We start from the raw sequence: 25,487 nt of genomic DNA, 5'->3' as shown, positions 1-25,487 counted from the left end.
GGCATCCCTGCCCACGGCAGGGGGTTGGAACAAGATGATGTTTAAGGTCCTTCCAACCCAAACCATTCTGGGATTCTATGAAAGAGGTTGAAACACAACTACTGGAGTCATTTCAGTAGACAAATCACACCTAGGTGTTCAGTTCTGGTTACAGCCCATACTCTTCAGAGGATTCTAATTCCCACACCAGTTTCAGGACTGGCATGAACTCATCTCTGCTTACCAGGTATGTTATGACTGCAGCCCTTTGGAGCCATGTGGAGCTTAGCTGACACTTTCAGACACTCAGACTTTTGGGCTGCTCCTTGCGCGACTGTAACTGGAGCCTCCCAGTGCTGCCCTGAGCTCTGCCCACGACAGACACAGGCAGGGACACAGGCAGCTCTGCTGGGGCTGCACATGCTCTCAGTGCTTCCCCTTCCCTGGATTCCAGAGCCTTCTCGGAGCTATCCTCTGCCAGGGAAAAGCCTGGCAGCTTTCACAACTCCAATCACATTGCTGACACTTTCTCTGGGTCAGAAGTGAGCAGGTTAAGCTGGCAGAGGGGACTCACAAAAATGCTACGTGCACTCGAGCCTTTGAGAAGAAAGGCTGGATGCAGGATGTACATCCAAGGGGGATGGAGCAGCCCTCAGCACAGGAACTTTGGAGGCTGCTAGGAAGCAAAGCAGTTAACACAAAGCATCTTATCCAGGAAAGTTTCCTGCCTCCTTTTAAAGAAACACCCAGCTCAAATGGGGAGTAAGAGATGAAAGTCTTCAAATGTTTAAAAAAAATCCACATATGGGCAGAAAACCATCAAATTTGGAACTTCTAGACAGTATCATCAAGTAGAATACCCTGAGGGATAAAAAAAACCATTTTGTTGATACCAAGGATGGAAACTGAAGACATGGTCATGTCCCTCCCTCTGCCCTCTTCTGGGAGCTGAACACAACCAATGCAGAGCTCCAGCCTCAGCTGCACCAAATCCGTGTGGTTTTGCAGCAGAAATCCCACCAACACACACTCTGGGGATACTGGGGGGACTTAACACTTCCAACGCAGCTGTGGGGCTTTTAAACACTATTATAGCTGAAAGACAGTCAGATCTCCAGATGAAACCTGAATATTTGTTTGCATTTTTGAGGTAAGGAAGGGGTTGGCCTGTTCTTGGGATCCTCCTTAAGATCAAAGTGAGTTTAAAGCAACCCAGAAGCAAAATCCTGCCAGCCAGGCACCTTCCTGATCAGTCGTGGTCCCACTGCTGACAGGACTATGGGCTTCCTCTGCCAGAGCCCAGCCCCAGGGACACAGCAAGCACAGAAAATCCCATTTTCATCAGAACTCCTTCCTTTAACCACCTGCCTGTAGGACAGCTCAAGGAAATCCACTGCAGAAGATGGAGATGATTACAACAGGGCAGGTGACAATCCGGCAGCACGGGAAGTTAGGAGATCAAAGTGGAAGAACAAATTTAAATTAAAGGGGAATACTGAAGAAATAGCAAGGGGTTAAAGGAACACAGGAGAGAAGCAACACAAACAAGAAGGAAAATCAAACTGCTCAAACTGCTGGGAAGTTAAAAGCCAAGATGTGAGGATGGGGCATAGCTGACATAATTTCAGAAAAATCTCTAAATCCTTTTAGATAAAGCTGCTCAATACACACATCATTATCAACTTCGTGGAACAGCTACCTTAAGGGAACTCAAATCCCATGACAGATTTTGAAATAATTCTGACTATAATCACATAACTCTTCTGAACTCCCACCTCCTGCTTTGAAACACAGACAATAGATCATTATTTACAAAGGATCAGCTTTATCTGAAGACATGAAGTTCTCTGGAATACCTGATGGATGCAATTCCTTCCCATCTCCTGACCAAACATCGCCACAATTCACCTGATGGCATTTTATGTGTATAAACTTTGCCTGCACAAAGATTAAGAGATAACCTGGCCTCTCCAGACAGGGATAAACAGTTTAATCCTCCAAAAGTTTGCATCTGAGGATGAATACAGTAATTCTAGGAAGTCTCATTTGTGACTGTTTTGCAGTTAGCAACAAGGAAATCAATTTTCATATAAAAGCCTGAAGACAAAAACCTTTGGCACACCTGGACAAGTTTTTTCCACAGCTGAAAACACACAGAGCAGCACCAGAAACGTCAAATGCATTTGCCTCGTCACTGTTCTTTTCACTCACAAACTTTAAAGCTCTTCCTCTGCAGGGCTGGGGGAACTGGGTTGAGCTTTTTTTCAGTAAAATGAGATTTCTGGCAGACAGCAAAGTGGAAACTTAGCAAGTAGCTCCTCAGGGAGGTGGTGCTCGAAAAGATGCTCAGACTCACTAAAACCCTACTTTCTGACGAGTTTACACCAGCAACCTCTGGTTGTTAGCTGGCACCTCTGGAGCCACACTGGAACGAGGGGCTCAGCAAACCCAGCCCACGTCAGGGACACCAAAGCCACCCCTCCCAGCAGGTGACAGCTGCACTGGCCCCAGGCGGCAGCAGCCTGAGTTTAGCTGTTCTTGCTCTGCCTTGCTCCCCAAAACAGGCAGGAGCTGCCAGGAGGCTTTGGGGGGACTGATTACCCAGGGTAGTTTGATTTTAAATGATCCGGATTCTCCAGTGCTGACTCCAGAGGACTCCAAAGGGAGAGAGGCAGGAATTACCTCCTCTACCTGCACCCACATGCCAAGGAGCCATCAGCTCTGCTGGGAAGCACTGGCCTTTCCACCCAGAAATTTTATCCATCTATTAAAAGGGTAACACTCTGGAAAGCTCCTAAGCTGGAAAATATAATTGTGCTACTGAAATCTATGAAAGGTGGCCAATGACTCTTCCATTTATGTATCTTTTTCTGCCCCATCCTACCCCACAACAACTTCAATGACCACTGTGAGGTTCTTCAGCTTCTGCTGTCACTTCTCTCCAATATCAGGAAGCAGCTGATTGATGAATAATCATTTAGTTAACGTAGAGGCAGGTTTAAATTCTTATTTTTAAATATTTATTTTAATGGCCGACAGATTACAATGTCACACACTGCCTGGATTTCAGTACTATAGTAATTTTTCTATTAATTGCAGATGTTTAGGAGCATACTCATTAAAAAAAGTAAAGCTGTAACAGTGCAGAGAATCAATCTTCAACTTAGATTTTCAGGAAAAAATGAGGGGTAGGAAAAGCATGACTCTTCAACATCAGCTGACATCACCAAATAATTTATACAAATGAAATTAGCCTAAACTAACATATAAGTTTGATGAAGGAACAACAACAACAAAAAAAACCCACCCAACCCAGAAAATTCCTGTAACAATAACAACTTTCTGCAGAAATAAACTTTCAGAGGAAAACACTACACTCAGAGAAGTGAGAAACCACCACCAATTGCTCCAACAGCTTTTTCAAAGTAATAAACAGGGACAGACAAGAAGAGGGAGGAAGCAAACAGAGTCTGGGTACCAATGCAGTCTGATTAAAAAAGCATAGAGAAAAACCCAGGAAAATATTTGGCAATTGGACATTAATACATGAACAGAAAGCCTGCTGTGAATTACTTTTCACTTTTTAATCACATGGCCCAAGCTCCAGATGGGCTGGATGCCAAGTCATTTAAAAGCGTTCAAGTAACATGAATACACACCAGCATTTCATTTAACCTCACTCAGCTCCACTAAATGAAGTACCAGTGCTCTCAATCAGCCTTAATTGTTTTAAGAAATGTGCAAAACATCTCCAGCTCTGCTTCAGGACAGCAGCAAGCCACTTGCACTCCTCAGCTATTTTCAGAAGTCATTATTTTGGAGAATGCATCTTTAAGAGCATACTTACAGATTGTATATCTTGTAATGGTTTTTATGCTTTGAATCCAAAAACCTTCAAGAAAAAAAAAAAAAGCAGGTATTAATATACATTGCACTAATGTTGACCTTAATTTGCAGCATCCTTAAAGCACCACCCAGCATGTGCAGTTCTGCATTTCCAGTCCCAGCCCTGCAGTGCCCCAAAAATCAAGGAGGCAGCGTGTTGGAAATCTCACTCATCCAAATAATCCAGCAGTATGGATAACACGACTAATGCAACTAAGGAAACCAAGATCTGACCTGAAACTGAAATATCTACTGTGCATGGACTGATTTCCTGATTCCTAAAACACCTGCAGATCACTGTAAGAAGCTCAGGAAGGCTTGTTTATTTTTAACCAGAAAGCACTAATTACACCAGGTATCTGTAAACACCTCCCATTCAATCATTTATGCAAAATATTTTGCCAAATGAAGAAAAGCAGTTAAAATAACTCTTGTGTTCCAGCTCCAGCCAGAATCACTCATTTTAATCCCAGGTTTTTTATTATTTGCCACTGAAATCAGTCCCCAGTGATATTCTGGGTTTTGGAAGGAGGACCACTACACTTTTTCACACTCATTTCATTTCCATGCTCACTTTGGAACACAAACTTCCCATACAAGCCTCGGCGAGCCAAACTGCAAGCATGATTCATCAGAATTGCTGTGATTATATATGATGTGTCACCTGGCAATGTGCAAGAAGAAATAACATGCAAATGTTTACACTTAACATCATCAACAGTGTGTATCTGCACATCAGCCAGAAGGAATTTAATTAGCCATGACAGAACAGGCTGTTCAAATTGAAAAGAAACACTAGCTGCTGAAATCCTGGAAAGCTCAAGCAAAAACAAGCTCTGGTTATCGGTCATAATATTCCAGAAGAACCTAGAACAGCTCTGTGGTTAAAGGCCTGCGTTCAAATGGGAACAGATGTGAGCGCTCCTTGTGCAGCGCCGAGTGGCAGATTCCCAGCGCATCAGGAAAATACACTCCGTGACTCCCACTGGTGCCCCTGTTGGCAGCCTTGGAGAGCCTCAGGAAGCTGGTGGACACGGGGATTTGTTTCAGGAGATGCTCCTGCTTGTTAACACACACCGGAGAGTGAGGAGAGCCGGCTCTGCTCTTCAGGAACATCCACACAGTGGAGTATAAGCTTCCAGGCAAGGATTTTTTTTTAAGGACAAAATTCCATCCAAAACCTCTCCAAGTGTCAGTCACAGGAGACAGCCAGCAGTGCAGGCTGGACTTCTCATCCAGCAATAGCCTGGAATTCGTCAGGGTACCAGCTATTCAGAAAAAGCCCACTGCTGGATGATCCTGGCTCAATACCAATTGCTCGGGAGCTCGAGCACCTTGAATTTCTGCATAAAAAGCACTCGGAAAAAAAAATCCACAACAAAAAGATGACTGGAGCAGATGAGGACTGCAACATGCAGAATGCTGCATGATCACATTTTATTCTTGTTTAAATCATAATTGAGCATCCAGTTCCCTGCAGTCACTTAATTTACATCTCTGCTTATCTTAATTTGGTGGATGATGCTTTTAGGTGATCACTGCTCCTTTTGATCATCATTTATGGACAGCTTAATAATTATATAGGCATTCCAGTACTAAAATCTAATTTACACATATCTACCTACTCAACCACTAAAATGTATTTTCCTTCATTCAGAAGCTACTGAAATCAACGCCGTGAATGGAAGAGGGCCTTCCAAGACTCCTGGCTACTGATATTTATTTACATTATTCCCATGTTAGATTAGGTATTAGGAAGAAATTCTTGGCTGAGAGGGTGGTGAGGCCCTGGCACAGGGTGCCCCTAAATCCCTGGAGGTGTCCAAGGCCAGCTTGGACATTGGGGCTTGGAGCAGCCTGGGACAGTGGAAGGTGTCCCTGCCCACAGCAGGGGCTGGAATGAGAAAATACCTTCCAATCAAAACCATTCTGTGATTTATCCAAAGTCCAGCCTTTGCCCCTATCCCACAATTTTCAAAGGTGGAGTTCATCAGGGACTGGCTATTTCATCAGCCTCATGAAAAGGTGCCTCTAACTGCTGGGAAAGAAGGCTGGCTGGAGTTTGGGGCTTGGGAGGGACCTTAAGGCCCATCCAGTTCCACCCCTGCCATGGGCAGGGACACCTCCCACTGTCCCAGGCTGCTCCAAGCTCCATCCAACCTGGCCTTGGACACTGCCAGGGATCCAGGGACAGCCCCAACCTCCCCAAGCAATGTTTTCCTGTGTGGAACCACAGGATTCGAGAACACAAGTTCACCCTCTGTTAACAGCCCCAGCAGACACACACACACACACACAGGTACACACACTCTCTAACAGTGCTTCCTGCCTGCTGCACTGGCCCTCACGGATCTGCCCAGCTCTGGACAAGTGATGACTTCTCACCATAGCACCAGAGAGTGCAGGCACTGCACTTCCCCCAGCCTGGTCAGCTCCCGGCTCTGACACTCTCAGTGCTATTTGTGGAGGGTGATTTTCGTCATGACAGTTGAACATGCAAAACCAACCCGCTGGAGCCCAGCTGAGTGCAGCTGTGCAGGGAGCCACTGACTGTCAGGTGAGGTGATGAGTCCTCCCAGGGTGGGAACCGAGGAGTTCAGCTCACTTCTGTACCAACCTGGATGCAATCTCCAGGGAAATTCCAGCAGCCCTACTTCTGCCTGCCAACAATTGCAGAATCATGGAATCCCAGAACAGTCTGGGTGGGAAAGGACCTTAAAGCTCATCCAGTTCCCACCCCTGCCATGGGCAGGGATACCTTCCACTGTCCCAGGCTGCTCCAAGCCCCAATGTCCAACCTGGCCTTGGACACTGCCAGGGATCCAGGGGCAGCCCCAGCTGCTCTGGGCACCCTGTGCCAGGGCCTGCCCACCCTCACAGCCAACAATTCCTTCATAACACCCAATCTAATCCTGCCCCCTCTGGCACTGGGAAGCCATTCCCTGTGTCCTGGCCCTCCAGTTCCTGCTGCAGGGTCCCTCTCCAGTTTCCCCTGTATCCCTTCAGACCCTGGAAGGAGCTGTGAGCTCTCCACACAACCTTCTCCTCTCCCGGCTGAGCAGCCCCAGCTCTCCCAGCCTGGCTCCAGAGGGGAGGTGCTCCAGTCCCCTCAGCAACTCAGTGGCCTCCTCTGGACCTGCTCCAACAGTTCCATGTCCTCCTTGTGTTGGAGGCACCAGAACTGTGCACAGAATTCCAGGTGGGGTCTCACCTGAGCACAGGGGCAGAATCCCCCCCTCCCCTGCTGCCCATGCTGGGGGCTCAGCCCAGGGCACGGGGGGGTTCTGGGTCCCAGCTCCTACCCACAGCACCCCCAGGTCCTTCTCCAGCTGCTCATCCCCAGCCTGGACTGATCCCTCAGGGGGCTGCCCTGACCCAGGGGCAGGACTTGCACTTCACTTTGTTGGACTCCATGAGGTCGGTGTGGGCTCAGCCTGTCCAGCTCACTCTGGATCCATCCCTTCCCTCCAGCATGTGACTGCCCCACACAGCTCGGTGTCACCACTGGACGTGCTGAGGGTGCCTCAATCCCACTGTCCATGTCACCCACAGAGCTGCTGAGCAGTACCAGCCCCTCAGGGACCCCACAGCTCAAGGTCTCCACAGGAACCATGAGCTGCTGCCCACAACTCTTTGCCTGCAGCCATCCAGCCAGTCCTGTACCCACTGGGTGCTCCATCCATCCAATCCATGTCTCTCCAGCTGAGACACAAGGATGTCATGTGGGAACACTTTGCACAATTATGGGAAACTCCCCATGGCACGTCACACCTGGAAGCAGACACTCCCACTCCCACCTTCCCTGAAAACCTTCATTAAAACCTGCATTATCCCCCAGCCCCAAGGGCCAAGTCTCTCATGGAGCTACTGAGCTCATGACTTCAAATGACCTCTAAAGCATCACAGCTTCACAAAAATCCCAACTTCTAATCCTAAAACCACAAACTTTTGGCAACTTCTACCAAGTGTTTGGTTTTTAATGCAACCTCTCACACTCTCCAGGTAGGGTTTTGACTAAATGAATTACAACAGTGTTCCTACAACACTCTCCACCTCTTCCTCAGCTGTAGCCAGCAATTCAGAGTAATGACTTTATTTGAAGTGAAAAATGACAACCTATGGGGGTTTTTACCAGCAATAACAGATTTTAGATGATCTTTCTCCTTGTCCATAATTACCGAACACTACCAAATGTAAAAGCCTTTAGATAAAGTCACCTATATTTACTATTCGAAATCAAAATTTACTTATCAAGCACTTAATTTATCAGTTTAAGAAAGGAAAAGGGAAAACTTATCCTGAAATACCATCAGCTACCTAAGGAAAACCTTGACACTGAAGAGAGGCATGGATTGATGTCTTTCTATAAGTAAATAACCAGGTTTTTTTCCACTCCAAAACAAGTTAGTGAAGTTAATTTTTCACACTAAAAAGGCAGACCATATGCATTTGAGATCAACCCAGAACAGCAGCCTGGCCATTTTTTGTTGTTTCCAACATTTCTTGGGAAAGCTGTTCAGGCAACATCTACGTGATGCAAGAAATCTCACCATTTCTACAAGTCAGAACACACATCCTTTCCTCAGCAGGACATAACTGAGTGCAGAAAAGAATATTCAAGTTTTGTAAGCTAAGGAAAAGAAAAATAAATCCTTACCTTACTACATCATCAATGTTGTTCCGGTACACTCCTTCAAGCCTCTCCGCAGGAAAGCCCATAGCAATTATGTTTGGATAAATATCTGAATGTGCAAGTTACGGAAATATTTGTAAAGCACGTGAAATGCCTACAAAAGCATTAAATGGATATTAATCAAATGTGGAGCTGTACCCAAATCAGAGCAACAACTCCAACAGACTGCAAGCAATAGATGGGAATGCGCAGATCTGAAAAGGATTACATATCTTGCTTACCAAAAAAACCCCAACAATTACCCACTTCTGAACAAATATTCTCATTTCTTATTCTGAACTACCTGCAATTCACTTGCCAGAATCAACCCAGGATAAAAGAATTTAGGCCAAACAAATCAATGCTAAGGAAAAAGGGCAAGTAAGGAAATTTTAAGTTTTCATCTAGAGTTGATGTAGTAAAGAATTCACAACTGCTAGAAAATTACTGGTATTTATTTTCCCTGTGGCAAAATGATACATGGATTTTTTTTTTAAACACAATTCCAGAAACGAAAAGTCCTCCCAAGTTTTAAGCATTATTAGAAATGATAATGTAGCACAAAAGCTGTGCTGAAAAGCGACCAAAAATGAAAGCAGCAGCTCGAAACAGCCCATACCCTGCCACATTAACATACTCCTCCTCAAACTAATTTTAGAATAGCAAGAACAAAGCATGATATGTTTGAAGTTGGCCCTGCTTTAAAAAGGGGGCTGGAGGAGGTGATTTCCAGAGGGCCCTCTCAACCTAAATTATCCCACTCTTTTTAAGACGCGTTTTTATTTTCATGGTCAAAATATACCAAAGCTCCAAAGAATAATCACATCAGAATGGGAGACACTGCATCAGGGTCCAAGATATTAAAATTCCAGTTACTTGTACATGACAAAAAGCCTGAAGTAGGACACAAACTACTTTACTCCACCCTTGCAAAGTTCCCACAAGTCCTCAGAGCACAGCAGCACAGACCAAGTTCCGCATTGACACCATTAACTGCAAGGCTTCAGAAAAACATTGGGAACTGAATACACGGAAATAATGTTTTGTACTCTCAAAAAAAAAAAAAAAAAAAAAAAAAGAATTAGCATTTACTGTGTTGTAATCCAAGTATTAATAGACATTGGTCTGCTTGGGCCGTTCAACAGATGATTTGTACAGACAATGAGAAAAATATGAAAGCTCTGGAGCAAGCCAAATAAATATTTGTAGCTGCCTTAAAAACAGACACTGAAACAGGTTTGTGTCTGGTTCCCAGTTTATTCTGTACTTGCCCTAACACTAAAAAACACATACTGGGGAAAAAAAAACCCCAAACATTAAAGTGCTTAACTTACAGAGCTTGGGATAACCTCAAATCACAAACTTTGAATTTCCCTCTGATCTATTTTACTCAGCAAGCAGTTCACACCTCTTTAATTAACAAAAGGCGCTATATAATTAGCAATGTCTGTTTTATCAGTTCCTCCTTGCCATAAGCAGAAGAAACTGGATCTAAATTATATTAACTGTGAATTACCTGGGTAATACACCCTATCACTCCCTCCTCCTTCCCAATTTCAGCCTGATTCCTCCCTACTCCCAGTTCCAGCATTTATCCTCCAAAGCCCCTCCTTGTGCATCCTGCTTTCAACAGCACTGCTCACAGAAGACAAGCCCTCATGCTGGCAACAGGGGGAAAATAATTTCATTTTGACATATCAAAACAAAACTCAGTTTCAGCTATAGTATCACCCATGGGACAACTGCCCAAACTTCACCAAATTACCCTGTGACTTGCTCACATTTCTGTGTGCCATCATGAGCTCTCCTACATTTTTTCAGGCACTGCAGCCCGTGATTGATGTTCAGATGCCTCTCCGAGGGGCTGAGACAGGAGATACTCTCCAGGATTCCCAGCTGGTGCAAGATGGGAGTGAGGCAGACACACCCCCTGAGCCAAGGGAACAGAACATCTCAACAGCAGCGTTCCCAGCCTGCTCACACACTGCTCCAAACACCAGAGCCTCCAAACACGCAGGCACAGGGAGATAAAAAGTTCCAAAATAACCAGGGCGCTCCCGGACTGTTGGAAGCGTGATTCCCGCTCGGCTCCTGGCTCTCCCTGCTCCCTCCCTCGCTCGAGGGCGATGCACGAGGGTGCAGGCACAGCTCGCAGCCATTCCTGCTTCCAAACAGCTGCAGGACTGGGCACAGAATGCATCAGGCTGGAAAACACCTCTTGGACTGGGGAGTCCAGCCTCTGACTGATCACTGCCTTCTCACCCAGGAACCACTAGGAATGCTTAAGCTGATCCATGCATCACCCCTGGAAGTGTTCCATGCCAGGCTGGACAGGGCTTGGAGCAACCTGGGATGGTGGAAGATGCCCCTGCCTGTAGCAAGGGGTGGCACTGGATGGGCCTTAAGGTCCTTTAAACCATTCCATGATTCTGCGAGCATTATGATTATTTTTACCTTTTAAACCAAAAGTGGGAATTGCAAAAGGTGTTCTCCAATATGCCAGTAAGAAAAGACAATGGAAAAATACTTCAGATGGGGTGGGGGGGGGCGTGGGGGGAAATATGAATCTGTTTTACTGAGGCCACCTCGACATGAGGAAGAACAACTTCCCTGGAGGGTGGCAGAGCCCTGGCACAGCTGCTCAGGGAGGGTGTTGAGTCTTCCTCTCTGGAGACTCTCCAAGCCTACCTGGAAGTGCTCCTCTGACCCTGCCTGGACAGGGAGTTGGACTGGATGATCTCCAGAGGTTCCTTCCTCAACTATTCCTCCTCCTTCCCCAACTATTCTGTGAGCCTGTGATGCTGATCCACTAAAGTGTTTTGTGTGCTCTGGGGCTTTGCAACCTGACAGCACAAAAACCCAAGTGTTGCTCAAAATCCAATATCCAACAGCAAGCCTAGTGGGGAGGAAGGGTTGTTTTTAGAAAAACACAATTATTTTTTTAACAGGCAGGCCAATGTCTCCCCCACCTAAATATAATCGTCCTGAAGCACCTCAGTGATTATCTCAAAGCATTAGACTGGAATGCAGTTCCCAGCCACTGCTGACTCACCCTGGTGTCTGCACAGGGCTGGTGCCAAAGGACACGGCCCCAGCGACGCCCTTCCAGGCACCAGGCTCCATCTGCTCCCAAGGAAAGCCTGCAGCAGCAATGACAGACCCATTCTTACTGCTAGGACAGAGAATCCTGTGCCTTTTCAATATGTGCTCCTGACAGCGCGGTGAAGAGACACAAAACCATCAATATCCCGAGCTGGAAGGACCCACAGGATCACCCAGTCCAGCTCCTGGCCCTGCACAGACACCCCAACAACTCCAGCCCGTCCCCAAGACCATTGTCCAAACGCTCCTGGAGCTCTGGCAGCCTTGATGTGCTGCTTTGAAGCTCTTGTGGTGGTTCACACAACTAAAGAATGCTTTTGCATTAGGGAGCACTAAGATGGAAGAACAGAATGGAAGTGGTGCTGCAGATGAATTAAATCTCTGAGCAGAAATAGAAGTTTTATAACTTAAACGGAAAAGCTGTCATAAAAGCCAACTTCTTACACCCATCCCGTGAAAAGACACCCTAAGATCTGCAGCAAGTGAAGGGGATAGTTGTTCCTGCATCCCTCCCAGCTTGTTTTCATCCCCATGCTGGAGAATGAACCTCGTCTTCAGCGACAGGGACAGCCCCTGATCACTGCAAGGACCAGTTCAGGAGCAACCATCCACTGAGCATTGCCTTCAGCAAGCTCTGCTCTCACCAGCCTCGCTCAACAATTCAGACACCCCTTTTCACACCTCACTTCACTTAACACCGATTTCCAAAACTGAAATTAGGATATTCACTACTAAGATAAGATTTCTTACACAGGAGCTTGGGAAGCTGGGCTTCCATTCAAAGGAACACTCTGAGTCATCATGAAATTGGTAATCATAATGTTAATTTTAGAAATCTGGGAGAACTGATCATTTAAAACATGCAACAAGTTCATTATCAATTCCAAGCTTTTTTTTTTTTTTTTTAAAGACAGGAAAACAAAAACGGAAAAAAGCCTCAGTCATTTACTGAGGCTGTTCAGCACATGCAAAAACAAAGTCAACCAAAGCAGTGTAACTACCAAAATTTCATACAATCATAGGATATGCTGAGTTGGAAGGAACCCACAAGGATTTGAAATGGATTTTCTAAACAGCATAAAATAAACCCCACCACATTTTGCCAAAGTAGCTCCTTGCTATGATACTCATTCCCAAAAATGGTTCTAATAGTTTTTAAAGTACTCATTCCTTTCTCAGTCTTGTAAACATGGAGGCTGGGATTTTAGTTAGCGCTGATAATAAAAAACAATTGCCATGGACAGACTCATGATCATAGAAACCGAAATATCCTGAGCTGGAAGAGATCCCCAAGGATCACCCAGCCCAGCCCCTGGCCCTGCACAGGCACCCCAACAACCCCACCCTGGGCATCCCTGGCAGCGGTGTCCAAACGCTCCTGGAGCTCTGGCAGCCTCGGGGCCGGGACCATTCCCTGGGGAGCCTGGGCAGTGCCCAGCACCCTCTGGGGGAAGCACCTTGCCCTGATCTCAGCCTGAGCCTGCCCTGGCCCAGCTCCAGCCGCTCCCTGGGTGCTGTCCCTGTCCCAGGGAGCAGAGATGGGAGCTGCAGCCCCGGTGAGGTCTGACCTCGGTGTGCTCCAGCTGAACAAACCCAGTGCCCCCAGCTGCTCCTCCAGACCCTTCCCCATCCCCATGTCCCTCCTTTGGACACTCTCTGACAGCTTCAGATCTTCTCTGTACTGTGGTGCCCCACAACACATGCCAGCAGAACACCATCCTCTACTCAAGTTCTTATCATCACCTACAGAACTCTACTTCCAAAGGAGCCAAGAGATCACCGTGCTGTGCCCCAGGAACCTTAAAATCACAATACCCAATTATCTGCTAAATCCCCCAATGCCCCAATGGTGCTTCATCAATACTGAAACCAGACCAATGCCAATAATCCATGTGCCACTTCAGAAATGCCTTTGCTCTAATGCTGCTCACAGATTGAACAAAACACTCTCCTTAAAGCCTGAAATCATTCCCACGTTGCTGAAGATGACAGTCTTTGCAGTTGCTATGAGAAAAATCCTGGATCATTATGCAAATCAGCTGTTATAATCACTTTCAAAAATAGCTGTCTATATATTCACATTATGCCAAGACCAAATTAAAGAATATGCAGTATACACTTGCAATTTTTTACATACATGGAGATATAAAAGTAAATTACTCATGTTGGTCCTGTAACTGATTTTGCTCACAAATTCAGACTTTTTCCTAATAATGGAAGGTGGCCAAAAAAGCATAGCAAAATATTTACCAATTCTTAATTCTTAAACAGTCACAAGGAAGCTGCAAAAACCGACAGCTGCAGCCTTTCCTGCAATGATCAACATTGTCAATTAGTAACTAGAACATCATTAGAATGTCTGAGTGATTTTATGAAGTTCTGTATTTCCAAGTATTTAACCCCTGATTCTCACTCCACTCATTAAGGTGGCTCTAACAGGAAAACAAAGAGCAAATGACCTCATCTCCTCTTTTATAAGTAGGCCAGAGCATGCAGTGCTTCAGAATTTACACGCAGCTTTACTTTTTAGACCCAACACTGAGACAGGTTTTACATCAAAACACAAATGAAAAAGAACCTTGGAATTCATAGCCCTTCACAATTTTACAAATATTTACTGTTTACAAGGACCTGGAACAACAGGAGAAGGGGGACTGGCTTCCCACTGACAGTGAGTAGGTTTATATTAGATATTGGGAAGAAATCCTTCCCTGGCAGGGTGGGCAGGCCCTGGCACAGAGTGCCCAGAGCAGCTGGGGCTGCCCCTGGATCCCTGGCAGTGCCCAAGGCCAGGCTGGACATTGGGGCTTGGAGCAGCCTGGGACAGTGGAAGGTGTCCCTGCCCATGGCAGGGGTGGCACTGGATGGGCTTTCGGGTTCCTTCCAGCCCAAACCACTCTGGGATTCTGTGAATCAAAGGCTTCAATAAGATTTCACCTTTCTTCAGAAAGGAAATTTCAAACAAGCTGAGTGTTCCTGAAGCTGTGAATGATGGAGCTGTTCAAGTTGTGCTTTGGAGCTAAAAATTTACTGTACACCCTGAACCTGACACCTGCAAATAAAACAACAGCAGCCCATTTTTCCGACCCTCAGCTTCCAGCTCCCAAACAGGAGTTTCATTTAACAAAGAACACACTTAAATCAGGGAATCTACAGCCTGAAAAAAGCTTTGCCACTGCCAGGAATGCTACTTTTCACTTCCAGTTCAGGCAGGGGAGGCTTGTCCTTGCTTTAATCTGCTCCCCACCAGCCCACTCCTCATCTGCTGCCAGCTCTGCTCCGTGTCACCCCTCACCCTCCTGCCTGCCAGGGGACCCAGCCTCGAGCGCGGGGTGGCCAAGCTGTCACTGCCGAGTCCCGTTTGACAGCGACGCCCAGGAGCAGAGGCACAGCGGGGCTTTGAAGTCTCCCAAAGTTGCTTTGTTGTCTGAATTTGCCTGCAGTTTTCAGGAACTCTGGCTGCAGGACCCGTGTGAGGTGGTCTGGCGGCGCAGCTGGGCCTGCCAGCGACGAAACGTTCGCCTGGTGACCTCCAGCCCTTTAACTCCAGCTCAAACGAGTCCACAGAGCAACAGCAAGGGAAAAAAAAAACCAGCACTGTTCTTACTGTTCAACAGCTTGACAGCCTGGAGCTACGGGGGGAGTGTTACAAGAAGTGTCCACACTCCATCCTCAAACAGACTTAAGAGCCCTGACAAATGGCCAAGCTCCTATTAGTGCCATTTTCTTGACAGCATCCCAACAACACAAAAGAAAATGACATAGGAAAATATACCCAGAGAAATCTAGAAGACTTTCCTAACGTACATGCTGTTTAAGCCGTACCCATGAGTACCTTTTTTGTTTAATAGGCAGCATTTCCATTAGCCAGCATGAAATGCAAAATAAGTTCAGTATTTTTCTGTGAGCCTGGATCATCAGGAAGTGATGGAAATATAGAGGAAATGAACAGGAAGAAAGTTCTTCAGAGCAAAGGAGGATTCCTTGTAGCCAGCCAGCTGCACTTGTCAACTCTACCATCTGCGCCTTGAAGAACAAGCAAAGGGACCAACTCAGATGCGGCTGAAACATTTTATCGTTTAGAAGAAATGCATTTAACCCCTTGATGCTCCAGGTTCCAACAAGGACTCTTTTTTTTTTTTTTTCCCCATTTTTTAGTTTTTTAAGCTTTCAGCCTGCAATTTAAATGCAACAACCTAGATAAGGAATAACTGCAACTCCTTCGTATCCAGGAGGAAACCCTATCCACATCAGGTCATGGTGCTGACAATAGGTCTGGAGGGGAACTCAAATTCCCACAGCACAAAGAAATAAAGCAGAAGATGCCTCAAGAGGATATGCCAGGTTGTCTACATCCACAACTGACTTCTGGACCTGCTTATTATATTGCATTTGGGAAGTAATCCCAGAGCAAGGGTCTCTCCCTTCATCTGTGAGGTGTAGGAAATGTGTCCAGGAGCTCTCAGCCATATGGAAGCTTTGCTGAAGAGCTAATGGGGTCACGTTAAGATTGGGGGAAAAAAACTACAGGCCTTGCAACATAAATAGAAAAAATGGTAACAAAAGCATGAAAGATGATGGCTGCTCTAGAGAACAGCTTGTTCTGACAAAGGCTGACAAAAAGGCACCTTATATTTCCATTTCAAAATGGTTTGGAATCATAAATAAAGACACAAAAGCATGCAGAGAGTAAAGGAAACATGAGCTCTTGTGTAGAGCTGCAAGGAGTGTTTGGACAATGCTCTCAGGCACAGGGTGGGATTGCTGGGGTGTCCTGTGCAAGGCCAGGAGCTGGATTTTGATGATCCTTGTGAATCCCTTCCAACTCATGAAACCCCTCTAAAATAGCTGACAATATTAAAGGACACAGAAAAGCTGCCCTCCCCATTCAGAAAGAGCTAAGAGCAAACAAAAAAAATGATGCATCAGACTCTGTATTACTGATACCGAATCCGACAGCTTCAGCTGTGAAGGCAGAGACTGGGCTTCAACTCCCTAACTCAGCCCCAAGTCCAGACCTACAGCACTGCCTACAATCCCAACAAATTTCCTGAGGGAAAGATGCCATGGTCCAGTTCAGAAAGTTCTTTTGTTTCTGCTGACATTTTGGAAGAGGCCACATCCCATCTTTCCATAGCCAGCCCGGCATCCCAACAAGCTGCAGCAACACACGGTGGCTCAAGGACAATGGTGCAGCATCCCAGGATCACTGAGGCTGGAAAGCACCTCTGGGATCATCACATCCAACCTGTGACTGATCCCCACGCTGGCACCCAAACCACAGCACCAGGCGTGCACACAAGGCAAGACAGGGACTGAGCAGATGCTCTCCAGAGGACCCCACGCTCTGAGAAGCCTGACTGTCACATCTCAATTTGAGTTTTTAAGTGCCAAACTGACCTGTTTTAACCACCAACCCAACTCAACATGAGCTCTTTCAAGCAGAGCTATGAGATGTCACCGTGTGTGTTCCCAGCACACCACCCCACTTTGCAGGATCTCCCTGAACCAAGCACCACTGTGTACTTAAGCATGTCCTAACCTCAAACACCCCCAGAAAAATACAAGAATTTTATTCAGTAAAGAGAAGCCAGCACAGAAGAGTCACTACTTTGATATTTACTGACAGGAAGTGAAAAATGGCTCAGACTCAACTTTTTGCAAGCCTGAAAGAACATCCAAAACTTTCACAGACAAGAGAATTTAAAATAGCTATTGGGTTGGAGGACAAATACAGCACACAAAAAACTTTCACAAATCAGGAACTGCAAAAAGTAGGGGGTTTATGGAAATCAAACCTTCATTTGGGGGGGGGTGGATCAAAAGAAGATAAAGGTGAGTGGCAAGACAGAAGGCCATTCTAATAAACCATTCCTCAACCAATAACCCTCAAGTAGATAATTTTATCCCACTGAGATCTAGTGTCTCCCTCCTCTAAATGTTAGCATAAGAAAAGGACATTCCTTCTTGAACTCACCCACACAAGAAATTAGAGAACAGAAAATACACAACTCTTCAGTTGTAGCCTGATATATACCCAGGCAATGCAATGAATTAAGCAGAGGCCTCTAAGAAAATTAATCATGCAATTAAAAGCTATTATACTACAGCCCCACAAAGGCAGAATTAAGTTTATAAAGATATTTCTTAAGCACTTCCCTACAAAAAACTGGATATTAAGCAGTTTTTCTGCACTGCTGCACGCTGGGGCTGTGGAGCTGGGAGTTCATCTTTAAAGGGAACAATGCCAGCTTTTGCAATAGTCATCATCCCAAACACAGAGCAGTTGGGTTTAATTTTTTTAGCTGCACAGTCAATTACCATTTGAATCACAGAGCCACTACTTGAGCTACATTGCCTAAAAATCGTTATTAAGATAACCTAGATTTATGCAGCATGATACAGGGCCTAATTGCACAATTATTTACTTCCATTCTACAAAAATGCCTTTTTTTTCCAGGGCCCCACAGGCGAGACAGCAAACGAGGCAGATGACAACAGGAGCAAAGAGGATGCTGGCTTGAATTAGAAACTGGAACAAGGATTTGTTTACATCTGAAATATCAACCTGGGCCTAAGACACATCCAAAAACGAACAGAAGCCAAAGCAGAGTCAACCACCCACAAATAATCCATGTTTCAGAAGACATCCTGCTCTACAGGGCTACACATTTCCAAATAAATTCCCTTCTTACAGCCCAGAAATCACCATTCCAGTAACTCACAGGAATGCACAGACTTGCACAGCTTTAATCCCAAAAAACCTTCACCAAAGTGCCCAATCAAAGGAGCCCACACCTCCCCTAGGGTTTAAGATGAGGCACAGGGCATATCCAGGAATTACTATGCACAACTCCAGGCTATATCCCATTTTCCCCCCCAAAAAAGCCATGCAATATATTCCCCTTCAACATCCACCCCGTATCAGGCACAGTAAATGAATAAAAATCACACAGAGCTCCGAGTTGCTCCAAACTAGAAAGGAGTTGGGCTTTGAAAGGGAGTTAGTTATGAGTAATGACAGTATCTTTGGTCTCTAATGTAATTAAGGGATTTGACAGCTCAGCTGCCTATTCCCTCCCTTCTCTTCCAGTTTGTCAGAGCACAACAATTGTCCTTTAAATCATTATACAACAACCATTTTCATGTTTAAACCTGTTGTAGGGGAAGACTCTGGCTAAGGTACCAGGGTATAATTTGTCAGTTTACGCAGCATTAATATGGCAACAACATTAATCCATTAAAAATATAATTTCATTTAAGGAACTGTTCAGCAACTCACAACCAGCAAAAACTTGGTAAACAGAAGCTTCACATATAAAATTTCAACTTTGTACTTGTTACTCCCTAAAGTTTAGCTTTGTCTTTCTGCTTTTTAGCACAGGGGGGTTTTAACACAACATTCTTCCAGCCGTATTATTACTGAACAAATTATATCAATTGCTTCCACAATGAGAGAGGATTTAGGTGTCCAAACCAATCTCCAAGGAAGAAAAATGGAAAAGACAGTCACCTCTCTTCTGGGAGAAAATGAAGACAATTCTGTACTCCTCTGAACAGTTTTAAGATATCATTTAGCAAATACTCACTGTCTCTACAGCAGTCACCGTGCTCCAGAACACTCTGGTAATACAAGCAAGTTCTTCTAGGAGATGTCTAGCACTGGATAGCAGTAGGAATTTTGTCCCAAGGAAATCTGCTGGCCCCAGCCTAGCAGCCATCAAGAGCCACTGCAGCAGGAACAGCAGTTCCAGTGTTGGATAAGCTCCCCACTCAAGGCTACATCCTCTCCCAGGTCAGTGCAAGGCAGATGGAATGATCCCGTGGACAGAAAGGTCTCCCTGACTAGCACAAATTCCTAGAAAGATGCATTGCCAAAATTCACCACCCTTCAAGGCTCCAGCTGGACCCAGTGTTGATGCTGGCCGGCCAACCACACAGAGTAAATGGGTGGGATTTTCAGGAGTCCTCAACAGTGACAGAACTGTCCTCACCGAGCAAACCCCACCAAGTAACTCCTCAAGTGCCAACACCTCATCAGTCTTAGTGTAAGCAAGAGGAAACTTGGATTTTTGCTTAAGAAAGGAATACTCAAACCTAGTACTGGTCCTAGCAAAGCTGGCACTTAATTCAGCATTACCCTCTCCATGTTTAACAGCAAAGCTCTGGATGTTCTGAAGATTTCACACCCTTAACTGAACTTAAAACCAGGCTCCAATCATTTATCACTTTGGCTGGGCTTTTTCCAAGAGGTCACCCTGTAAGAAATGCTATGCAGGGTCCACTCATTTCTCTGCCCACCTCGAGAAGAACACACAGCCACTACTTCAGCAGCTTCTGTTCATTTAAAAGTGTGCACAGACAGGTATTTTTTCATTTGGAGTTTAGCTTGTGCAAACAGTCTCCGCATACACTGAAAATTTCTGATGATCCAAGCTGAAGCAGTTCCCTAAGAATCCTGCACTACATTTAAACAAATGCAAAGAGACGAGCTGTATTTGTGAGAGCTTCTTCTAAGTCCCTTTCTGAACAATCCTTTCAGCAGTGAAAAAGCAGGGCAGGAAGGGGCTGGGTGACTCTGCATGGGGTTGCACCACACAGCACCTGCTGTGCTGGGGTTTGAAGGTTTCAGCTGTCAAACACCCCTACCCACACTACAGCAGTATGTCACAGGGCTTGGGGTTTTTTGGGTTGCGAGGAACAGTAAATGACCTAGCCCATGTCTAACCCCAGAGAGAAAATGCAGGAACTCATTTGCAGCAGCCACCACCTTGCTTTCTCCACGTGGACAATTCAGAGCCCTTATCCTTGCTAAGTGCCAAAAGAACAATTTTCCTGGGATCAAACACATCCTGTAACAAGCAAGGAACTGAAACTCTGCTGAGTCCCCAGCCAGCAGGGCCGCTGGAGTGCTGTCTATGCAAACAGACTTCTGAGACGAATTCAGAGCAAAATTGGCATTAATCTTGTCCAAAACCCAACATCATCCCAGGCTCCAGATGCAAAATGAGTCTGTCGGGCTCTGAACACTGCTAAGTAACATGGTTTACTTCAGAACAAAGAAATACTTTCCCACCAATAAAATGCACTGCCAGTTGGTCTCTTCTCGTTTCTTCTAAACGCTCCCTGTGCTTGTGTGCAAGACAAACTTGTTACAAAACCTCTAACAAACTTCAATCTTAAAACGAGACTAAGCCTTTTTAAAAAATGGCATTTCCAGCTCAGGCTCTATTTTTAAACATGGTATGGACCTCATGCCACTAATTCTTTTTTTTTTTTTTCCTGGAAGCTGAGCCATTTTGAGTCAAGTCCCATAATTTAAAATTTCATTAAAAATGCAAAGAGCTTTAGGACTGCAAATAGCATAAAGCAGTGAGAGATTCTAAGCAGCTTCCTCCCGCAATTTCAGCATTCTCTGCCTTTCATTCCACGAGACAAACGACGTGTGAGACGTGTAAACTGCACCCAACATCTCATCTCGCCTGAATATTGCTGCAGTTTGTACCACTATGTAGGTCACGAGCTCCACATGCTTCAGTCAAGCCCTGGGCTCAGCCTAGCTGCCCATTCTCACCCCTACCAGAAGGCCTGGGAACACGAGACAAAGTTTAACCCAAGCTAGGATGGGCACAAGAAGCAGTCACACGATTTTTTCCCACTTCAGTCCCAAATAGTGAAGCCACTTGCTGAACTCAGTTACACACAGAGCTCTTAAGACACAAGCAATCCATGCACTGCTGCACAGAAGTGTTTTCTCCCTGCTGTTCCCTGCACTAAGGGGGGCACCACCAAGCTGCACAATTTCAGAAGTAACACACAGAGTGCCTCAGAAAACATTCTGGTGCTTGCAGCATCAAGAAATGCAACCACAGGAGAAGAAAGCCATTAATCCAAACTTTCCTTCTCACCCATGTGCACCAAAAAGTATCCAGTATTGCAGAAATTAATTAGAAACCCAAAAGAACCAGAAATAAATATCTGAACTATTAAACACCTGATTTAATGTCTCCACCTTTAAAACCCTTTCTTCTTCTAAGTTCAAAATACTTTTTTCCAAGATGTGCATAAAGACTGCTCACAGAGAACATCCGATCAGATGAAAAGTAGTGTCAGTGTGGTTTTTAAAGACACACAGGCTTATTTTCACACTCTGCACTGATTTTGGGAAGATGCTCTCTCCCTTTGCTGAAATCCCACATTACACACACAAGAATTCTTAACCAATTCCTCAGGAACTCAGAGTTCCAAGCACAATGTCCTGCACCGTACATACATCAAGATCACTTTTAAAAGGATCTGATGCAGCCCATTCAAGGATTTTGGCACTCCAGCACCTCACCCAGCCCGCCTTAGGCACCCAGGAGCTCCTGCAAGGCCTTGGGATAATATCCAGGACCCAAAGTCTCTGTCCACACAGGACTCCAGGACAGGAAGCTTCCCTCAGAGCAGGGCAGGAGAAAGGGCAGCGCACAGAACACAGGCACCTCATCTGGATTCACTGCAATTCCTTTCACTCTCCAGCTCCCAAAGCCCAGGGAAGCACCAGCTCCCGAGTGTTCTGGAGCTGCAGGAGGAACCCAGACCTCCATTTCCCATTTCCCAGCCAAATGCCCAAATCACTGGGCTGTCCAGCTCCTGGCTGCCTCTCCCTTTTAGCTGGACAGAGGCAGCTACCCTAAACTAACCTGGCATCTCTAACACCTGGTCCTCCGGCCATGCCTTGTTGAACAGCTCACTTGGGCTTCAAGTTTTCTCTTTTTTCCCCTTAACATCACATGGTTGGAGAGCTAAATCCATGGTCATGTGCGTAAGGAATAAATAGGTTATTTCCCAGCTACCAGCAATGGTGAGCAACAATTCAGTCGGAGCCCTGCAAAAAGAAGCCTGCACAAAGTGATTAAAACAATTCAACTTTCACTTCTGCAGCAACATCAGCCTTCAAGCAAAGCCATGGCACTGCACAGGCAGAAGTCTTCATTCATTATCTGTTCAAAATGTGCAGCTACAAACCCCCCCGCTTCTTCCTATGTTATTTTTTCTAGCATTAAAGAAATCAAACCATCTTTTCCAAAAATTTCATGGCAGAACTGCAGCCAGCTGCTCCTTTTAGAAAAGCCAGCCTAAGCCCAGTGCAACGGCCTGGTTTTTAACACAAAATTCTAAGAATAAAAATTAAAAATAAGCCATTAATTCCATTTAGCACATCATTAGGCAATCTTGAGCAAGAAAGTCGAGGTTCAGCATTCACTAATTTTCTTGCTGGGAGCATATGACCAGTTAAAAAGATCTGTTTGGGTCAAAATATCTCTCCCTACCAAGGGCACATCTGGGCAAAGATACCTGAAACACCAAACTCTTCAACTGTGAAGTAAAAAACCTTTTGGTTTTGTGACCACTTAACTCTTTCCATAACCCGAACAGCCAACGAAATAACCAAGTGCAAACACTTAAAAATCCAGGCCTAAAAGAGCTTTTATCACAAACATAACACAGGAATAATGAACCAGAGCTGCTAGTTAAAAACTAAAACCTAAGCAGCTGCTTGGTAAAGTCCAGAACCTTTCAGGTTGTTTTAAAGCTACCAAAATTTTAGGCCAAAGCTCAATGCAAAAGCAAGAGCTCTGTACTAGCTACAGCTTTTATCAGCTTTGATCCTGCTCAAAAACTGGATTTACCTGGAGCACTTGCTCGGACATAAATGTAATTGCTCCAAAACCCAATAGATTTCTACCTAATCCTGTTGCAGAACAGAAACGTCTCTCCACAGGGAGAAGCCCAGCTCTGAGCACTACTGTCAATATTCATTTTTCCAACTTCTAAGCGAAGTTCTTGCCCCAAAATCTCTCCCACAGCACCAATCTTTCCCCACCACGGAGCAAGATCCTGCCCACAGCAGAGCCCCTACCCACCATGAACCCTGCAGGGCATTCCAAGCTAAACATCTGCCTGACGCCGCTCCAGCACATCTGTTCCAAAGGCCACCAAAACTACACACCGGCTTTTGCCTCGCTAGCCGTAACTGCACGCTAATTACTTATTCCAGAATAAGTATTCTATACAATCCTCCTCGATGACACCCGATGCGCTCTCGTTTGTGACACATCCGCGTGCAGTTCACCGGGAAAAATGGTGGGTTTTGGTTTTGTTTGGTTTTTTTTTTTTTTTTAATTTGGAAGGAGCGATTGCCGTCTCTTGTCATGGAGAGCCTTGCTGCATCCTAAGGTACAGCTCTGCCTTAGCAGAGGGCTGGAAATCAGGGCAGAGGACACAGGCTTCGACTGAAGCAACCCGGGGAAAGCCACAGGCCCGGCATGATTATATTCGCAATTCAAGACGAGTTACTAAATTAAAAAAAAAAAAAAAAAAATAAAGCGCTGTGGACGCAAATCACGGCGGGTCGGGCGCATTTGCTGCGTGAGCCCAAAAACCAACACAGCCGGAGATAAGCGGCTGCTCCGGAGCGGGCAGGGGCTCCGTGGCCGGGGGTGGGAGGGGGGGGGCAGCCCCTCGGCGGCTCGGGGGGCCGCGGGCCGGCCGGCAAGGAGCGCTGGCGTTAATCCTGGAGCTCCCGTTAATCTGCCGGGCCCGGACAAAAGGCGGCCGAGGCGGCGGCGGGGGAGGGCGCGGCGGCCCGGGCGAGCCCCGGCGGCGGAGCGGCCGGGGGCAGCGCGTTAGGTAACGCCGCGCGGGTCTGATGCAATCGCGGGACGTGCGGGAGCAGGAGCGGGAGGAGGATACAGGTCAGGTCCAGGTCGAAGCCATCCTCCTGGTATCGCCTTTTGTTCCTGCTGACGATCTCTTTGATGATGGCGGTCATGTCTGGCAGCCGGGGGCCGCTCCGGGGCAGCGCGCAGGGCCCGGGCGGCGGCCGCGAGGCACCACCGGGCGGCCCCGGGCGCTGATGCTCCGGCGGCTCAGCCCCGGGCGGGCCCGGCTCCCGGCGGCGGCACCGGCTGCTGCTCCCTCCTCCTCCTCCTTCTCCTCCGCCTCCTCCGAGCGCGTCGGGAGCCGCGCCGAGCCCCTGCGGGCGGTGCCGCCGCCGCCGCCGTGTTTGGGGCGAGCGCGGCGGCGGCGGGGGGAGCAGCTCTGCGGCGCTCCGGGCCCCGGCAATGGTGACAGCGGCGCGGGGCGCGCCCCCGGCCCGGCCCCGCTCCGCTCCCCGCCCCGGGGGCCGGGCGGTCGCTCCCTCGGCTCTTCCCAACGGCGGCTCCTCAGGGCGGCACGGCCGCGCTCATCCCCCGGCCCGCAGCGCTCGCCGGCGCGGGGCGCCCATCATGGCCGCGGTTTCCGAGAGAGACGGCGGGCGGCGCCGCCACGCCCACGCGACGCATCCGCCAACACACAAAGTAGTCCCTCCCACCCCGCCAGCAGAGAAGCGGTGAAGCGGCGGACCGGGGGGACTGGGGCACCGGATCTCACTGCGCGCGCCGCCCGTACCCCTTCTCCCGCCGGTCCCCCCTCGTCCCCCGGAGGGGTGGGGGGAAGGGGGCGACGGGCGGAGGGATACGGGCGGTATAGTGAGGCGGCCGCGGTGCTGCGGCCCGGTCACGTGGGCACTCGCGGCGGCACCTCCCCCGCGGGCGGAAGTGGCCGTGAGGGGCCGTGAGGGGTCGGGGCGGTCTGGGGCCCCCGAGCCCCTCAGAGCTCCCAGAGCCGCCCGAGCCTCCCAGAGCCGCCCGAGCCCCTCAGAGCCCCCGGGACTGCCGCCCGCTCGCCTCTCCTCCTTCCTGAGCCGAGCTGGGCTGGAGGAAGGCAAGGGGAAGAACGGGCTCGGTGCGGCCCTGCGGGGAAGGGGAACGGGGGGGGTCAGCCCGGCGTCTTCAGGGGTTCGTCGTCTTCTCCTCACGTC

General features: G+C 47.2%; 1 protein-coding gene across 1 annotated transcript in view; it reads right to left on the bottom strand.

The window, feature by feature from the left end:
• PTEN (phosphatase and tensin homolog) overlaps positions 1-24,546 on the bottom strand; it is a 49,490-nt gene extending 24,944 nt beyond the window's left edge. The window contains exons 1-3 of the mRNA XM_039553760.1: positions 24,377-24,546; positions 8,522-8,606; positions 3,827-3,871 (exon numbers count right to left, since the gene is read on the bottom strand). Coding sequence (XP_039409694.1) covers positions 3,827-3,871; positions 8,522-8,606; positions 24,377-24,455 — 209 coding nt within the window. The 5' untranslated portion in view covers positions 24,456-24,546. The remainder of the gene's footprint in view (positions 1-3,826; positions 3,872-8,521; positions 8,607-24,376) is intronic.
• Between the last annotated feature and the right edge of the window lie 941 nt (positions 24,547-25,487).

Source organism: Corvus cornix, chromosome 6, assembly GCF_000738735.6.
Source record: "Corvus cornix cornix isolate S_Up_H32 chromosome 6, ASM73873v5, whole genome shotgun sequence".
Classification (NCBI taxonomy): Eukaryota; Metazoa; Chordata; class Aves; order Passeriformes; family Corvidae; genus Corvus; species Corvus cornix.
The sequence above is the reverse complement of the archived record's forward strand: the minus strand, read 5'-3'. Positions and strand labels throughout refer to the sequence as shown.